This window comes from Procambarus clarkii, chromosome 45 (genome assembly GCF_040958095.1).
Source record: "Procambarus clarkii isolate CNS0578487 chromosome 45, FALCON_Pclarkii_2.0, whole genome shotgun sequence".
Classification (NCBI taxonomy): Eukaryota; Metazoa; Arthropoda; class Malacostraca; order Decapoda; family Cambaridae; genus Procambarus; species Procambarus clarkii.
In genome coordinates, this window is record NC_091194.1 from 7,851,519 (window position 1) to 7,870,331 (window position 18,813).

The window sequence follows — 18,813 nt, forward strand, 5'->3', positions numbered from 1 at the left end:
GCACAAGAGTTCTTACATTCTTGTACAGCCACTAGACTGGAAGACTGGAACACAAGGGGAGAAATGATCACTACCTACAAAATTCTCAGGGGAATTGATAGGGTGATACAGGGACACAGGTGGAAACTGAGTACCCAAATGAGCCACAGGGACGTTAGAAAGAGCTTTTTCAGCGTGAAAGTCGTTAACGGATGGGATGCATTAGGCAGTGATGTGGTGGAGGTTGACTCCATACACAGTTTCAAATGTAGATATGATAGAGCCCAGTAGGCTCAGGAATCTGTACACCAGTTGAGAGGTGGGACCAAAGAGCCAGAGCTCAACCCCCGCTAGCACAACTAGACGAGAACAACTAGGTGAGTACTAGCACGCGTAGCCTTTCGGGCAAGTCCTTAATCCTGTGTCCCCCAGAACACGACCCCGCCAAATCGTTTAACAACCAGGTACTCATTTTACTGTTGGGTCAGGCTACAGTTAAGAATTTGCGGCCCAGCAAATCTTCCCCGGCCAGGATACGAACCCAGGCCAAAGCGCTCGCGAAACGCCAGGCGAGCGTCTTACCACTACGCCACGCCTTACCACTTTCTAGATCAAGTGATCAGAATGCCATTAAGCCAGGACCCAGGCCGAGCGTGGGGGCAGTAGAACAACTCTAGAAATGTACCTCAGGTAAGCGCCCACGGTTTTTGACTGCGTAGCTTCACACGCCTGAAGAAATCAGCAACAGTTCCTATACGGCGAGTCCAACAACCACTTGGGCTGGACGGTAGAGCGACGGTCTTGCTTCACACAGGGCGGCGTTCAATCCCCGACCGTCCAAGTTGTTGGGCACCATTCCTTCCCCCCGTCCCATCCCAAATCCTTATCCTGATCCTTTTCCAGTGCTATATAGTCGTAATGGCTTGGCGCTTTCCACCTGATAGTTCCCTTCCTATACGGCGAACAGCGGTGACCAACAGTCTGGTCGACCACGACTATAGTGGTCACAGACCACTTGACGGCAGGGAGTTAGGTTTACGTTGTACGTCCAAATATCTGGTTTGACTGCGTGCTGGGGGGGGAAGGGGGGGTGTCAAGCGGGCCGCTCTCCCGGGGACTATGGGGGGGGGGAAGGGGGGTGTCAAGCGGGCCGCTCTCCCGGGGACTATGGGGGGGGGGAAGGGGGGGTGTCAAACGGGCCGCTCTCCCGGGGACTGTGGGGGGGGGGGGAAGGGGGGGGTGTCAAGCGGGCCGCTCTCCCGGGGACTGTGGGGGGGGGGGAAGGGGGGTGTCAAGCGAGCCGCTCTCCCGGGGACTGTGGGGGGGGGGGAAGGGGGGGTGTCAAGCGGGCCGCTCTCCCGGGGACTGTGGGGGGGGAAGGGGGGTGTCAAGCGAGCCGCTCTCCCGGGGACTGTGGGGGGGGGGGAAGGGGGGTGTCAAGCGAGCCGCTCTCCCGGGGACTGTGGGGGGGGGAAGGGGGGTGTCAAGCGAGCCGCGTGACTATAGAGTGGAAGCACGAGGAACGGGGGGGGGGAAGTTGAGGGGGGGGGTATAGGAAGAGGAAAGGGGGTGAGAGGGGAGGGAGAGGGTGAGAGTGAAGAGGGAGGGAGGAAGAGAGGAGGAACAGGAAGATTCACAAGATCTTACAAGAGTCAAGGTGTGCGTGATACGCCATTTCCATGCATATATTACCACGATACAAGAGGTCTGATAAGAGAGCCCAGAGGACTTGAACATGAGGAGGGGGCTGTGGAGCTAGCTCTCAACCACTGACCCTGCTAGCTAGCGACATGACTGCAACGTTAAACATGACTGGGAGTTTGTTGGCGAGAGACTAGATATCATGACAAGTCAAATTTGACCTTGGCCAGGAATCATTAAGTATTTACGCAACCACTGACGAAACCTGTACATCTTTCCTCAATCATGGCGGCTGTGTTTACATACATTACACAGTTTACGAGCTTAGAAACCTCACAACCCGAGGTTATTGTTGTTATAAACAACTTCGTATAGTTCTTCGGTGCTCGTAAACGGTTTAATATATGTAAACACAGCTGTTATGGTTAAAGAAAGATGTAGAGGTTTCGTAAGTGGTTGTGTAAACGCTTGATAAACCAAGGGCAATTAGAAAGGAAGGCTTGACACTTGCGGCGGATATGAGCAAGAGGGCCACCGTAGCGGACAGCTGGCACTGTGTACAGGAAGACTCATGGCACCGTGACAATGGTGCCATCATCACTCATCATAAAAACATAAGGGTATGGTGTCACTGGATATGACAGCCAACAACTGGTAAGATGAGGCTCGGGAGCTAGCGCCCAACCTTGTTAGCACCGTCTACACACAACTGCTGGAGCACACTGTGGGAAGTTCCCCTGCAGTGTCCTTCAGTAACGCCCCACCCTAACTTACCAAGCCTTACCCCTCACTCCCACCCTTCCTTCCCACACCTGCCTCCCTCCCTCCCTTCCCACACCTGCCTCCCTCCCCACACCTGCCTCCCTCCCTCATTCCCCACACCAGCTTCTTCATTTCAGCTTCCCACTGCGTATAACAGCAAGTCATCCTCCCTCCTCCTACCTTGTGTCCATCTTGGGTTGGTTCTAAGAATCTGTGTCCCTGCGGCCAGGTCTCTGACCAGGCCTCCTGGTTGGTAATCTGGTCAACCAGGCTGTTAGACGCCGCTCCTTATTATCAAACTATGAATCACAGGCAGGTTGATCAGGTTGATGTAGGTGTATATATATCAAGTTCCCCCTTTGAACGGCATGAGAGGTTGGCTATTTATATTCCCAATCTTTTGAGGGAGTGTTGAAGAGCCTTTGGCCTTTATTGTTGCTAGAACTGTCTATGAGCGTAACTATTGCATCTCTGCTTTTCAACGAGGCTGTTTTACACTTGGTGCCAAGCCCTTCTGGTCTCACGAGGAGTTATTTCCGTGTGAATATATGAAATCAGTCCCTCTGAATATTGTCCATGTGAAAATTATTATGCATGTCTCGCGAGCACTTTAATGAATACAGTGAGAAATTGTATCCGTTCGCAATAATTTATTCGGTTTATTGAATGGATTTGGGTAATAAATATATGTGTGCACGGTCTCCAGGTCAGGAATTTCTCCAGCTTTGAATGAGGCTGTTAGTGTGCAACAATGTTCCACCCTAGAGACTGTTCCACTCTGCCTTAAAAAGCAGCATCATTGGTCTGGCATCTTTTGTTTGAAAGGTTCGTATTATCCAACCTGTCATTTTTTCCTGCAGTTGTGACAGCTACGGTATTGTGTACTTTAAGGTCTTCTGACATGATTATTCCCAAATCTTTTATGTTGCTTTTTCGTTCTATAGTGTGATTCGACTGCGATTTATGTGCTTTCCGTTTTGATATTCTCATTTTTACCATAGTGCTGGAGCTGGAACTTGTCTTCGTTACCCATGATATTTTTTGTGGTCCATTGAGAGACTTGATTTACATCAGCATGCAGGCGATGAGTCACAATAACGTGGCTGAAGTATGTTGACCAGACCACACACTAGAACGTCGTCGTCCCTTCAACTTCTAGTGTGTGGTCTGGTCAACATACTGATTCACATCAGTTTGGGGGGTTGCTGTGTCCCCTATATTGTCTATTCTCATTATCATCTTAGTGTCATCTGCAAAGGATGATACGGCACTACAGTGTGTGTTTTTGTTTAAATCCGATATAAGGATGAGAAAATGTAGTGAACCTTTCACGATTTCAGGGGCCTCGTAGCCTGGTGGATAGCGCGCAGGGCTCGTAATTCTGTGGCGCGGGTTCGATTCCCGCACGAGGCAGAAACAAATGGGCAAAGTTTCTTTCACCCTGAATGCCCCTGTTACCTAGCAGTAAAATAGGTACCTGGGTGTTAGTCAGCTGTCACGGGCTGCTTCCTGGGGGTGGAGGCCTGGTCGAGGACCGGGCCGCGGGGACACTAAAACCCCGAAATCATCTCAAGAAATCATCTCAAGATGATCCGACTATTACTTCGCTGACATGTGTCATTAGACTACAACTCTTAGATGAATTTGAAGAAAGCAGAATAGTCCAAACTGGAACTACCAGGTCCAATGTCCATCATAATGAAATGTGTCAAACATGTGAATGGAGCAAGTAACAAAATGAGCCGACCGACAGACATTGTCACAGTTCTAACAAAACTTGGCTACAAGTATCTCTGGCAGTTCGGCTTGCATAGGGATCTGGATGAAGTCAAGAGTGTGGCCAAAGACAGGGACACACACTAGAGCATTACATCTAAGATTGTGATCGAATTGAGCCATTCAGATATAATTCTAAACCCACGCTTCATGAAATGGCAAACCATCTTATTACCAAGGATAAAACTTCAGAAATCCTTGCACTGTATGAATGTTTCGCTTCCAGTAGACAAATAACATGAAACTGAGGAACAAGCAGTGTAGTGTGAAGACTAACAACAACAAAAAAAGTACCTACGGGCTCACCATAGCCCGTGCTACTTGGAACTGTTTGTTCCAAGTAGCGAATCTTTAACAACAACAAACATGAGCTTTCCCGTGACCCTGTAAAACCTCTACAGCTAAAACAATTATGTATTAGCAAAAAGAACCAACATTTATGAATTATAATTATATATTGTATAATGTCAGTATATAATTATATATACTGACATTATAATTATAAGGTGTGCAGGAGAGATGTAACTTAACGTAATAATCTCCGTTGAGGTCTAATAAAGACCTTTTGTGCCCTCAGTAATCCGTTTTGCGCTACCGCTCACAAGATAAGTATGGGATGCGCAATAAACTAGCCGCCTCCGTCGGCAAACTATTACACGCTGAGTTCTGCTGTTAGGAAATTGAAGCTCCATCTTCCTTCTTAACCAGTAATTATTTTTGAGCGTTTATGGTGTGCAATAACACCCATGACCACACTTGCCGAAGGCTTCAACCCGTTCTCGCACTTTCTTACAGTCAATATTGACTTATTAAATACGTGCAAATATGACATACTAAACATACTAGTTTACCTTGAAAAGCTTCATAGAAAACACCGACCTTACCTAACCTTCTTAGTATGTTAAGATAAGCATCTTATTGCTTCGTAATTACAGTTATTACTTAACCTATTATAGGTATAGGTTAAGTAATAATTGTAATTACGAAGCAATAAGATGCTTATCTTAACATACTAAGAAGGTTAGGCAAGGTCGGCGTTTTCTATGAAGCTTTTCAAGGTAAACTAGTATGTTTAGTATGTCACATATGCACATATTTAATAAGTCAATATTGACTATACGAAAGTGCGAGAACGGGTTGAAGGCTTACGCGAAATCTGGGTATAAACATCAGCGTTTTCCATCACAGTTGCTGAACCACCAAGTCATAGTGGTCCAGCAACTGTGACAGGCAGGAGCGCCCTGTTCTGAACCCATGTTGTCCAAGGTTATGTAGACACAGTGATTACATGTGTTCTGTGATCTTCCTTTTTACCAATCTTTCTAAGATATTTATGGTGTGTGACGTGGGATTGGTCGGTAATTTTTTTGCGCCTGCTTTAATACCGTGTCTGTCGAGAGGCGCTATCTCCGCTGTCTTAAGTGCTAAGAGAGATAACACCAGTATCTAGGCTCCGTCTCCAAATGATGATTTGGGCCTGTGATAGCGGTCTTTTTGCAATTCTTGATAAATATATAGAATTCCAGGAATGAGTGTCTGTACAGGGGGACATGCTCTCTGTGGCTCCGTCGTAGTCCACTCGGGTTAGCGAGACATTTGAAATATGTTTAGATATTATGACATTCCTGAATTCGTTTGGGTTATCGATCTCCAGTGTGTTCAAGGGTTCACTGAAAACAGATTCGTACTGTTATGTTCAATATTTCACTCGTTTCTTTGTTATCTGTGGAATTTTCATCTCCCTTGTGCAAGGTACCGATACTCTATGTATAGTTTTCCTCGGGATTTTGAACATACATTTCTGGGAGGTTCCTACCACTTTCAATGATGGCATTTTGCGCCTGTCCCTTCCGGTTTGTTCGTGAATCTCCTCATTTTTCTTCGATTGCTTCTATTTCTCTACACAGCTCTCCATGTAGTTGTTTGGGGTAGATTGGGGCGCTCGAGGAGTCTTAGAGAGAGAGAGAGAGAGAGAGAGAGAGAGAGAGAGAGAGAGAGAGAGAGAGAGAGAGAGAGAGAGAGAGAGAGAGAGAGAGAGAGAGAGAGAGAGAGAGAAAGAGAGAAAGAAAGAGAGAGAACAACGTTCTCCATTCAATTTGCATCTTTTTGTGATCGTGGGGTTTGTGTGTAGGGCGTGTTTGGGGTCTGGCTCTGGACGAATGTTGCTCCCCGGTGTATAGGCTAATTTGGTTAAAGTATTAGATATGTGGCTCGCTTTATGTCTCTCTTCCTTCACAAGTGTTAATTTGGCATAACGTGACTGGCTTTGTAATCTAAATACTAATATCTTTGCCATATTTCACTCAGGAGTGTGCTGACGATAACAGCTGGGACTGCTGACACTACCTTCACGTCAGCACGTACGCTGACACTACCTTCACGTCAGCACGTACGCTGCCACTATCTTCACGTCAGCACGTACGCTGACACTACCTTCACGTCAGCACGTACGCTGACACTACCTTCACGTCAGCACGTACGCTGACACTACCTTCACGTCAGCACGTACGCTGACACTACCTTCACGTCAGCACGTACGCTGACACTACCTTCACGTCAGCACGTACGCTGACACTACCTTCACGTCAGCACGTACGCTGACACCACTTCCGAGTTCTATTTTCTTGTTATTTATTGTTATGCACGAAGCCCGCTTACGTACGTATCTCAGGTATTTTCCCTCATTTCTCCCTCCTTCCCTCTCTCCCCCCTTCCCTCCCTCCTACTCTCTTTCCCTCCCTCCCTTCCTACCTACACCAGTCTCCATCCCTCCCTCTCCAACAGCCTCCGCCCCACCACACACACACGCCCCACAACAGCCTCCCCCAACACAGTACTGTGTGGGCAACTAGAGGCAGAAACTCACGGTGCTCCAGCAGGGGAGAGTGTGGACCAGGACCCGCCACCATCATGACGACTCACCTGTGGATGAGACAAGATCAAGCCTTAGTTAATTATATCGCCAGAGAAGCTCCTAGTAGACACGTTATAGCTGAAACACACACACATGCTCAAGACAAAGTTAGAGAAGATTCAGAGGTATGCCACCAGACTAGTACCAGAAATGAGTGGTATGAGGTACGAGGAAAGGCTACGGGAGCTAAACCATACGTCCCTGAAAGACAAGAGTAAGGAAAGACATGATAACCACATACAAAACTCTTAGAGGTATTGACAAGATGGACAAAGACCAACTATTTAGCACGGGTGGAACGCGAACAAGGGGACACAGGTGGAAACTTAGCACCCAAATGAGCTACAGAAACATTTGAAATGATTTTTTCAGTGTCAGAGTAGTTAACAAATGGAATGCATTAGGCAGTGATGTGGTGGAGGCTGACTCCATACACAATTTCAAAAGTAGATTTGATAGAGCCTAAAAAGAATTTTTACATTAGTTGATTGACAATTAACAGGCGGGACAAAAGAACCAAAGCTCAACCCCCGCAAGCACAACTACGTGAGTACACACACACACACACACACACACACACACACACGGGAGGGGGGTGCCTTCCGGCTGAGTAGACAGCGCTTGGGGGTCGTAGTCCTAATGGCCCGGGTTCGGTTCCCGGTAGACGAATAAACAAATAGGTAAAGTATTTCAACTTGATGCCCCTGTTCATCTAAATAGCAGTAAATAGGTACCTGGGAGTTAGACACCTGCTGCGGGCTGCTTCCTGGGGATGTGTGTGTGTGTGTGTGTGTGTGTGTGTGTGTGTGTGTGTGTGTGTGTGTGTGCATGTGTGTGTGTGTGTGTGTGTGTGTGTGTGTGTGTGTGTGTGTGTGTGTGTGTGTGTGTGTGTGTGTGTGTGTGCGTGCGCGCGTTAGAAATATATGTATTATACATAACAGAGGACAAATGAAAGGAAGCACATCAACGCACACAGTTATCATCATATGACACAGATTGAACAACTGGGCAAGCACGACACAGACTGAGCTATTGAGTATTTATCTAGCCTCTGAGTACCTTAAGCTCAATGGTGGTGGAGTGATATTCTGTGACTCTAAAAGTGCTCTGCAGTCCTTAAATAACCCTCACAAATAATGTCTGAAGTAGCTTGTAATATTAAATGGAATGGAATTTTTGCCAATGATAATAACTACTTTATAAAATTTATATGGATCCCATCCCATGTTGAAGTTGGAAAACATGACTTTGTAGATCGATTGGCCAATGAGGCTTGCAGGAAAGAAAATACTGATTATGACTTTGGACTATCTAATGCAAGTATTAGAAACATACAAATTAAAGAAATTAATTCAGATTTAGAAGAACTAAGAAATGCCCAGAGACCTGGAAGTTGCAGTATTAAAAGCCATGACAAGTTTTGTAATAATAGGTATTTGTATGGTCAGCACAGCAACCGAACCAGGCAATGTGATGTAGTCATTGAGCGAATTCGCCTTGGCTATAGACACATCTGGCAGGTTAGTGAGGCTGATCCACTACCAGAATATTCAGATTGTAAACTCTGTGACAAAAATTTGAATGCATCCACTAGAACACTATGTTGTTGAATGTGAAACCGTAAAGGACTTTAGACCTCCTGGCCTATTGTACCACCAACTGTGTAACTATTTCATTGACTCAGGTGTTCTGGACGACATCCAAACAATTTATCCAAAATTTGCTTGTCGATTTTAAAGAATGAAGAACAATTTTATTTATATTACTTCTAAGCTGCATCACTTGTGAACCCATCCCTGCCCTTGTGTGGCAGTGCACAATATAAAGTTGTTTTTACATATTCATACGTTAAAACATTGATTGTAACCATGATATATATATGCTTCAGCCTACAGTTTAGACCTATTGTCTTGCGTATGACCCTCTGTCCAACGTGACAGTGAATACCAGCATTATCCTCACTTTAATAAGACTTAATTGAAATCCTCAGATTAGGCAAAATTGCAATTAATTTTGTCAATAAAGATGTTAATAACAATCACCATATGACACAACGACGTACACAGTTATCGCTATAAGACGCAATGACGCAGATACACCCATCTCTTGGACTCCTACACCGTGGATGGCGGAGATATCGCCAGATATCAGACGCTATCTGCCGCTCACACGATAGGCTGGCCAAGATAACGCTCTTCTCCCAAGATGCAAGGACGCAAGACACTTGTCCACAAGAACCAATATCACATCCGAGTCCCCAGACTCCCGTCTGTAGAGGCGGGTGTGACCACGTATCCGGGACCTACTCTATGGGTCCCAGGTGAACCCTGGCTGTCACCCAGAGGTGTGGATCTGTTGATGTATCCTAGACCCCGGGGGAGGAGCCCCCGCCACCCACTGTCACCTTCCTTCAGCGTAGTGTGACCCTTCCTCGTAGTGTGACATCCAGGAATACCCCCAGCGAAGTGTGACTACCAGTGTGACCTCCCCCCACACAGTGTGACCCCTAGCAAGACCACACCCCCCTCCCCCGGTGTAGTGTGACCTCCCCCCAATATGACATCACAAGACCGGGCTCCACTATCAACATTCCTCATACTTTTGGCAGGAAGTTTGACTAAAGTATGAGACATATTGCGATGAGTTACCATGGACTTGGGACGCTGAGTGGCCCCAGTTTGGACGGAGGGAGGGCAGGGAGGTACGAAGGGAAGGAGGTAAGGAGTGAGAAAGGAAAGGAGCGGGAGAGGGAGGGGTAGGAAGACATAAAGGGAAAGACGGACCCCAACAAAGCATCATGTACCCCAGCGAATCATCGGAGACCCCAGGTGAAGCATCAGGGACGCATAATATTTATATATGCGCAGTCACTCAACATAGCGACTGACGGAAGTATAATCTACTGCTGTAGCGCATACCGTATCAGTATTGTCTGCTGCTGTAGCGCATACCGTATCAGTATTGTCTGCTGCTGTAGCGCATATCGTATCAGTATTGTCTGCTGCTGTAGCGCATATCGTATCAGTATTGTCTGCTGCTGTAGCGCATACCGTATCAGTATTGTCTGCTGCTGTAGCGCATATCGTATCAGTATTGTCTGCTGCTGTAGCGCATATCGTATCAGTATTGTCTGCTGCTGTAGCGCATACCGTATCAGTATTGTCTGCTGCTGTAGCGCATACCGTATCAGTATTGTCTGCTGCTGTAGCGCATATCGTATCAGTATTGTCTGCTGCTGTAGCGCATACCGTATCAGTATTGTCTGCTGCTGTAGCGCATACCGTATCAGTATTGTCTGCTGCTGTAGCGCATATCGTATCAGTATTGTCTGCTGCTGTAGCGCATACCGTATCAGTATTGTCTGCTGCTGTAGCGCATATCGTATCAGTATTGTCTGCTGCTGTAGCGCATATCGTATCAGTATTGTCTGCTGCTGTAGCGCATATCGTATCAGTATTGTCTGCTGCTGTAGCGCATATCGTATCAGTATTGTCTGCTGCTGTAGCGCATACCGTATCAGTATTGTCTGCTGCTGTAGCGCATACCGTATCAGTATTGTCTGCTGCTGTAGCGCATACCGTATCAGTATTGTCTGCTGCTGTAGCGCATATCGTATCAGTATTGTCTGCTGCTGTAGCGCATATCGTATCAGTATTGTCTGCTGCTGTAGCGCATACCGTATCAGTATTGTCTGCTGCTGTAGCGCATACCGTATCAGTATTGTCTGCTGCTGTAGCGCATACCGTATCAGTATTGTCTGCTGCTGTAGCGCATACCGTATCAGTATTGTCTGCTGCTGTAGCGCATAACGCCCCTACAGTATAGAGAGCGTATCAGTATAAAGCTGTAGGTGTCCCTCAGCAAAATGTGAACCAATAAGCTGTCATCGATAACCACTATCAACAGCTTGACACCACCTGCTATGGGGTAGGGAGCCGGTCGGCCGAGCGGACAGCACGCTGGGCTTGTGATCCTGTGGTCCTGGGTTCGATCCCAGGCGCCGGCGAGAAACAATGGACAGAGTTTCTTTCACCCTATGCCCCTGTTACCTAGCAGTAAAATAGGTACCTGGGTGTTAGTCAGCTGTCACGGGCTGCTTCCTGGGGGTGGAGGCCTGGTCGAGGACCGGGCCGCGGGGACACTAAAGCCCCGAAATCATCTCAAGATAACCTAACCTGGTTTTGGTCCAACATTCTTTACACAGACCTCGAGGAACGACCAGAGTAGGAACCGAGAGAGCTTCGGAAGATTTTGGTGGGAGTGGGGGAAGAGAGGGTGACGGTGTGGGGGGAGAGCGAGCGTGGGGGAGTGGGAGAGACAGAGTGGGGGGGGGGGAAGGAGTGAAAGAGGGAGTTAGCGAGTCACTTTACGAAGGGACAATCTAGTCGAAGCGGATATCCGCACCTGGGTCATACAAGACTCGACTATCAAGACACAGGTTCTGTCCACACTAATATCTCCACTCAGACTCTCGCTCTCTGTCTCTCGCTCTCACTAAGATTACAACTAGTACTAACCACTCACTATGGCTGTAACAACTAGTAATCTAACTTACTATATGTTAATATATAGGTAGTTTGATGTAAACATTATCAGTAATTTTCTTGGGTTCGATAAATTACCATAAATTACTGGTCTGTAATAAATATAGCTCAGAGTTTTATCTTTGTTTACCACCAAATATCTACCCTGGCTAAGACTTCCTATAATAACCCTTGCAAATCAATATCTAAGAAAAGCAAGACAATTCTAAAGGTATTGATATTTTTGTTACAGGTAAGGATGAAAATCTTTTAATTACCAGACCTGATAGGGCTCACGGAGTGGCATTACTTAATAAAATCGATTATTGAAATAAGGTTAATTAATAGTATTTTGAGTGACATTTCTAAATTTAGATTGTTGAATGTTGACATTTCATCGTATGTTTAAAAGCTTGAACACATGTTAATAAAAGTCTTAAAACCCTATTTAAGTCATAGAGGTTTTATTATCTTTCAAAAATTCATAAACAGGGCTATCCACTATCCAGTCGGACCTATAATTTCTTTCATTTTTACGTTCAATTATAAACTAGCCAATTTTTTGTGCCAGTTACAGCACTTTTTACGACTGATAATTATACCATTGAGAATACTTCTCAATTTATTAAAGAAACTTTGGTGCATAATTTATATCGAGAACATTCGGGTAAATTTAATTAAACAGGAAACAACTTTATAAGTTATTAAAGATTGAAACATTGGAATCTGTTTTATATTATGATAGTAAACTGTTTACACAAACCCCCGAGATAGCAATGGAGTCAGCACTGAGCTCATCTTATGCTATTTTTTTTATATATTTCGAAAAAAAATAATAAGATGCATGTCCTGCAGAGTTCAAGCCTATTTCTAATCGTCGTTATGTGGATTCTTATCTTTACCTCCATTCTTATCATTAATGATCGTTCGCACGTTGAGATATTTGCTTTATATTTCAATTCTAAACAAACGTGATATTTACTTACGAAATTGAGGAATATTCTAAAAAATCTTACCTTGAATCCATAGTTACTAACATTGAATGTAAAAAATTTACGTTAGTTTACCGTAAACACACATTTACAGGGATTGGATTTGCATTGCCTTAGTTTTTGTCCAATACGTTTCATATTAAAATATTTTACAGAATTCCGAGATGTTTAAATACATTTTTAGCTATAGGCAAGGTTCTAAAGAATCCCTAAAGACATTCATTACGTCAAATTCACATATTTAGGTACTGTAAGCTATTAAATTAGGATCTATTCTTTGACATACTTATCCATAAATAGGTTTTCAGCCCGTGTTTGCTAACAATAAACACCACTGGAATCTATTTAAAACAGAGAATCCTCTACCCTTTGAACTCAGATCTGTTGTTGTCTATCTGTTTAAATGTTCCAGCTGTAACGTTGGATATGCGGGGAAATAGCTCGCATTTGGTCTTTCTTTTATGATGTCGAGTCCTATAATTCTCTTACTTTTGCATGTATGTTATTTTGTTTATAGTTTAGGTTAATAATGTTTAGTAATTTTTTTTATTTCATTTAATGAATATATAATTCTGATTTATTTTATATCTTGGAGTTATCACTTTGAAACCCGTTTGTTTGTTTTTTGTTTAGTAAACGGAAAATATGTCTTTTCACTTTTTATAATAAGATTGAAATTCCGAAGAGAAAAATATTCATTATATATTATATATATCACTAAGAACTTTATTGACCCGGCCAGGATTCGAACCCGTCGCCCAGGATCGCCCCCCAAGCGTACAGGGTACTGTAACTACATCGCCAAGATCATTGATGTGGTTACATTACCGCGAACGTTTGGGGGCGATCCTGGTAGACAAGTTCGAATCCTGGTCGGGTCAATAGAGATCTTAGCGATTTATGGCTCGTGCGTTCATGCAGTCTTTGTAATTTAATATATTCATATATGTACATGTTATATTATATAATATATTAAAGTGACCACATTGTCACAGCAGTGTGACAGTGCGGTCACACTGCTGTCAGTAAAGTGACCGTTGTTGATTTTGCTGTTCAGGCATTCAATACACTTAAATTTTCTTTGCATCAGAGTGGAGTTGGTTGATTAAGCTACCGAAATTCACTGGTCAGTCCAAGTCGAGGAGAATGAAATACAACACAAATGACTGTATGATATATTACATGCACGTTTCATTCCTGCCTGGAACATCTTCAGGCGAGAAACATGGTGTTTAGCATGTATGGTAAGGAAGTACAAAGGTAGAGGTTAGGAGAGTCAAGCCGTTCAGTTAAGATGCTGGCGAATAAGCAGGCTTTCCTCTGCTGTGACAGCATCTTCCATTGGTTGGGATCTATCTTGAGGTTATCTTGAGATGATTTCGGGGCTTTTTAGTCCCCGCGGCCCGGTCCTCGACCAGGCCTCCACCCCCAGGAAGCAGCCCGTGACAGCTGACTAACACCCAGGTACCTATTTTACTGCTAGGTAACAGGGGCATAGGGTGAAAGAAACTCTGCCCATTGTTTCTCGCCGGCGCCTGGGATCGAACCCAGGACCACAGGTTCACAAGTCCAGCGTGCTGTCCGCTCGGCCGACCGGCTCCCTAGGCTCTCTAGGCCTGTGTTTGTGAGCCAAAGGCGTTGTTTTGTATATATAATCACAATAGCTATGACCCCCCTAGGAGAATTTAAACCCAGGCTGCAAGGAGATTAATACCAGGACATTTATCTAGATATCTGAGATTCTGAAAGCATATCATAGTTTCAATAATAGTCTAGTTGTAAACTGGCAAGTGAACCTTTATTCTAAACAAGGAATATTATCAACTTATAACTTTATTGTATTAAAAATAGCTTCTTTAAAATGTTTGTGGCCAACTTGTTTGAAACTGAAGAATTTGGTTTTCTATAAATTAAATTCTAGGGGATACTCAAATAGTTTTTGAATTTCATTTCACATTTGAGAAAAATACTTAATTAAATAGTTTTATAATTTTATATTTCATGTTTGAGAATAATGCACCATACTAATGTAACCTAACCAAACTTTAGCATAACCCATGGATAGGGAGTAGATAATACCACTAATTACATAGTGGTTTTGAAATAATTACCTCAGGGGTACCTCCTCCCTGAGGACAGGTTGGGTGGGAATCCTGTGGGACTCCGGAGACAGCTTTCACTCTTAGATTCCTCCTAACAGTAACTAGCTGCCTTCTGTTATTTAGGAACTCCCTTATCTATTATAGTTCCTTCAGTTTCAATTCAGCCTGCTCTCTAACTTGTGTACCAGTCTTTTGTGAGGTATCGCGTCAAAGGCTTTCCAACAATCTGCCCATCCTTCTTTCCCCTAATTTTTGTCAAACAGTCATAAAATTCTATTAAACATGAGGCAAGAGTTAACATCCCTGAATCCATGCTGGTGATGTGTTACACGATACCTACTCTCCAGATGTGCTCAGCCTTTTTCTCAATCTTCTCCACGATGTATGGCATGGAAGTTAGGGATACTGACCTGTAGTTCAGTACTTCCTGTCTTTTTTTGTGTATTGGGACTACATTATCTTTAAACTTTTTGGTATGTCTCCTGTTTCCAGCAACTTCTTATAGACCATAGTATTATGTATAGTGCTCTGCTCCCTCTTAGTGTCCATGTTGAGTTGTCCAATTGCTTTTGTCACAACCAGTTCCATCAGATGCTTTCTTACCTCATAACTGAAAATATCAAATTCCTCTCAATTTAGGTACTTCTTTTTCTATTGTGAAGACCTTAAATTTATTTTAAGAGTTTTCACAAACTTCCCTTTCATTGAGCCTGTCCTACCTCTTTTCTCCGTGTCATTACCTGTTGTCTCTCCTTATGTGGCTGTGAAGTAGTATAAATTGGGTCTTTGCTTTTTTACTATGCCACTTCCAGTCTCTGAATAACTTCTCACACTTGAGTACTTATTCCTGGTCCCAGGGGTAACTTCCTCTGCTTTCTGGTTTTCTGTTTCTATAATTTCTCCTTATGCTTGTACTTGCTTTGCCTAGTTATATCTCGGTAAACAAAGGGTTCCTCTTTTGCATTTTTTCCCCTTTTAGACCTGGAAAACCTTGTCTCCCGATACTTTTGTGGGGGTGGTATAGAACTAGCAGCAGCAGGGGACAGGTGGCATAGAGGAGGCGCCGAGTGGTATAGTACTAAGAGGAGCCGAGGGGTGGGATACTATGAAGACCCGTGGCGGTGGCGTAGTGAGCAACTAGGGTAGCGTAGTACAAGCATCAGCCAGGATGTGACGGCGTAGCTCCTGCATGAGCCGTGGTGCCCCCGGGGGGGGGGAGGTTCTAGCAGGAGGGGGGTGGCGTAGTACTAGCAAGAGCCGTGGGGGGTGGCGTAGTACTAGCAGCAGCAGGAGCGGTTAGCGTAGTACTAGCAGCAGCAGGAGCGGTTAGCGTAGTACTAGTAGCAGCAGGAGCGGTTAGCGTAGTACTAGCAGCAGCAGGAGCGGTTAGCGTAGTACTAGTAGCAGCAGGAGCGGTTAGCGTAGTACTAGCAGCAGCAGGAGCGGTTAGCGTAGTACTAGCGGCAGGAGAAGGAGTTAGCGTAGTACTAGCAGCAGCAGGAGCTGTTAGCGTAGTACTAGCAGCAGCAGAAGGAGTTAACGTAGTACTACTAGCAGCAGCAGGAGAGTAGCTGGCGTAGTACTAGCAGCAGCACAGGGAGGGGGGGGGGGAGAGGAGGGAAGTTGCGTAGTACTAGCAGCAGCCGTAGGGTGGCGCTCGAGTGCCTCCTAGTTCTGCAACTGGTGTATCAACACGGTCTCAAGGTCACACTGAGGAAACTCCCCATCTTGATCTCGTTGGCTGCACCACACACACACACACACACACCACTCTCATTCACCCCTCTCTTTCTCTCCCCGTCCCTCCCTCTCCCTAGCCACTCCCTGGTCACTAGCGGCGTTAATGGGGGGTAGGGAGGCTAGAGTTGCTAGCGTGGCCGTGCTTGCCTCTAGGGGCGTCACTAGTGCCGTTAAGGGGCGGCTAGTGCACTATAGAATGGTAAGCTTGCATAATGTCCTCTTTACAAGTGTCTTTATTTCACCCCAATAACCTTTTCTGCTGAAGACAATGACAGCGTTCAGGGGTTGGAAGTTGTGTCTTCAAGCTGGGGGCTTGAAGCTTCAAGCTGCCGCCAGCTTGATAAGAGAGCTTCGTCAGGGGTAACATGCAGGCATGCCAGTGAGGAGAGGAATGAGTGAGGTGAGGAGGCAGCGGTTATGAGGAAGCAGAAGCAGCAGCGGCAGCGGCAGCAGCAGCAGCAGCAGCAGCATGGCAGCGCCTCCGTTACTCACCTCATCCCATTTGACGAATTTGTCGCCATCCTGGAGTTGCTGGGGCACACTGATATGCTTGAGCTTCAAGACGTGCACGCCCGACTTGGCGCTAGCCATGGCTCACGTCATGGACTGGGCGCGGAGGCAGGTAGGTGGGCGCGAGGGCGGCGACCGAGCACCAGAGAGACTAACACAGCACCTGCTACCACGGCAGCACAGGGGACACTGCCTGAGCAGCCCGGGGCAGGGCGGGCGGCGGGGCGGCCTCCCGCCTCCCGACCCTCGCACGCCCACATCGGCTCCGGCCTCGGCACACTCCTTACCCCTCACCACATTCCCCCCAAAATATGAATTATTTAACTCCTTTTTTATTTACATTATAGGTTAGCCGGATATAAGTATATGGGCTTATTTTCTGTCGTTCTTAGGACTACTAGGAATACAAAATAAGAAGGGTGTAATCAGTGACTATCCAGCCCAAGGATATCATAATTGCGACTTAAGTGTGATAGCTGACAGCATCTATCATAATATTAGCAGTCTTACGCCCGAGTCCTCTCACCGTTAAGTTAGAAATATAGTTTTATAGAGGATTATGAATGCTAATTTTTGCTCAGGGTCCAATTTAATGTAGACAGATGCAGGGATCTGAGGCTTGGTAATGTGGGTACAATATATCAGCTGGACAATATTAAAATTGCGAAATCTGAATGCGATGAAGCTTTATGGGGGGTCATTAGTAGACACATCTTAAGTCAAAAGGTCAATATATAAATGTACGGAGTAAACCAAACTAGATACTGGTATATATTTGTCGAATCATTATTCCTCAGCTTTATCTTGTCCTTGTTAGGTTCAAATTTAGACTATGTAGTATTCAGAAATGTATCACAAAATTTATCTCAGAAATTAGAAGCCTCTGTTACACAGGTAAAAAAATAAATATACATTCTCTAGAAAGGTGTAGAGGGTGGATGGAGGTATTGCACTTTTCCATTCATCTCGTGGAATGAAAACATTTTTATACAAATGGAGGGCCACTGGATAGGGGGGGGGAGTCGGAGTGCAGGATAAACATATCAATTGTGACACTAACTCTCCACATATGTCAGTTGCTTAATTTAGAAACTGTACTTGTGGTCGATCTCGAAGCCATTGTTGATGTGACGATGTGCATTGAATTTTGTAACTAGCTCATCAAGACTGTAACTTGCTTAGCTAAATGAATTGTGGAGTTCAGTCCCTGAACCCATTATGTGCCTCTGTAACCCTTTCCACTACCGCTCACAGGATGGGTATGGGGTGCATAATAAATAAACAGTTTCCATTATATTCCAATAATTATAGTGATACTATTAATAATTTGTATTACCACCCAGAACCTTAATTTATATCTATCTTAACTATGACTGGAAATATTAAGAATTTTGGAAGCTACTGAACAGCAGAGTTAAATTATGAGTGCCTCATTACGCAATTTTGAAAGTCTTTAATTCCTTGCAGCACCCACAAGAGAGAATGTCTCTTTGTCCAAAGTTGGAGGTCAGACGTTAAGGGCTAGCCTCACCCAAATTTGGAGGGTGAATTGTCTGGGGTATGGGACGGACATAGGGTCGGTCGGGGTCGGTTCCAGTGCCACACTTTAAGAAATATAGGCCTTCAACCCACAACCCGTTCTCGCACTTTCTTATAGTCAATATTGACTTATTAAATACGTGCATATGTGACATACTAATTTATTGTGAATATTTTAGTTTACCTTGAAAAGCTTAATAGAAAACACCGACCTTACCTAACCTTCTTAGTATGTTAAGATAAGCATTTTATTGCTTCGTAATTACAATTATTACTTAACCAATACCTATAATTGGTTAAGTAATAATTGTAATTAACCTATACCTATAATTGGT

At 44.8% G+C, this 18,813-nt stretch overlaps 1 protein-coding gene across 10 annotated transcripts in view; it reads right to left on the bottom strand.

Moving 5' to 3' along the window:
- Plc21C (Phospholipase C at 21C) overlaps nt 1-17,138 on the bottom strand; it is a 298,940-nt gene extending 281,802 nt beyond the window's left edge. For 9 of the 10 annotated variants that reach the window (XM_069301328.1, XM_069301327.1, XM_069301326.1 and 6 more), the window contains exon 1: nt 16,922-17,138. In XM_069301328.1, the coding sequence (XP_069157429.1) occupies nt 16,922-17,020 (99 nt within the window). In that variant the 5' untranslated portion in view covers nt 17,021-17,138. The remainder of the gene's footprint in view (nt 1-16,921) is intronic. The other variant, XM_069301329.1, reaches the window with a different exon arrangement.
- Nucleotides 17,139-18,813: the final 1,675 nt, after the last annotated feature.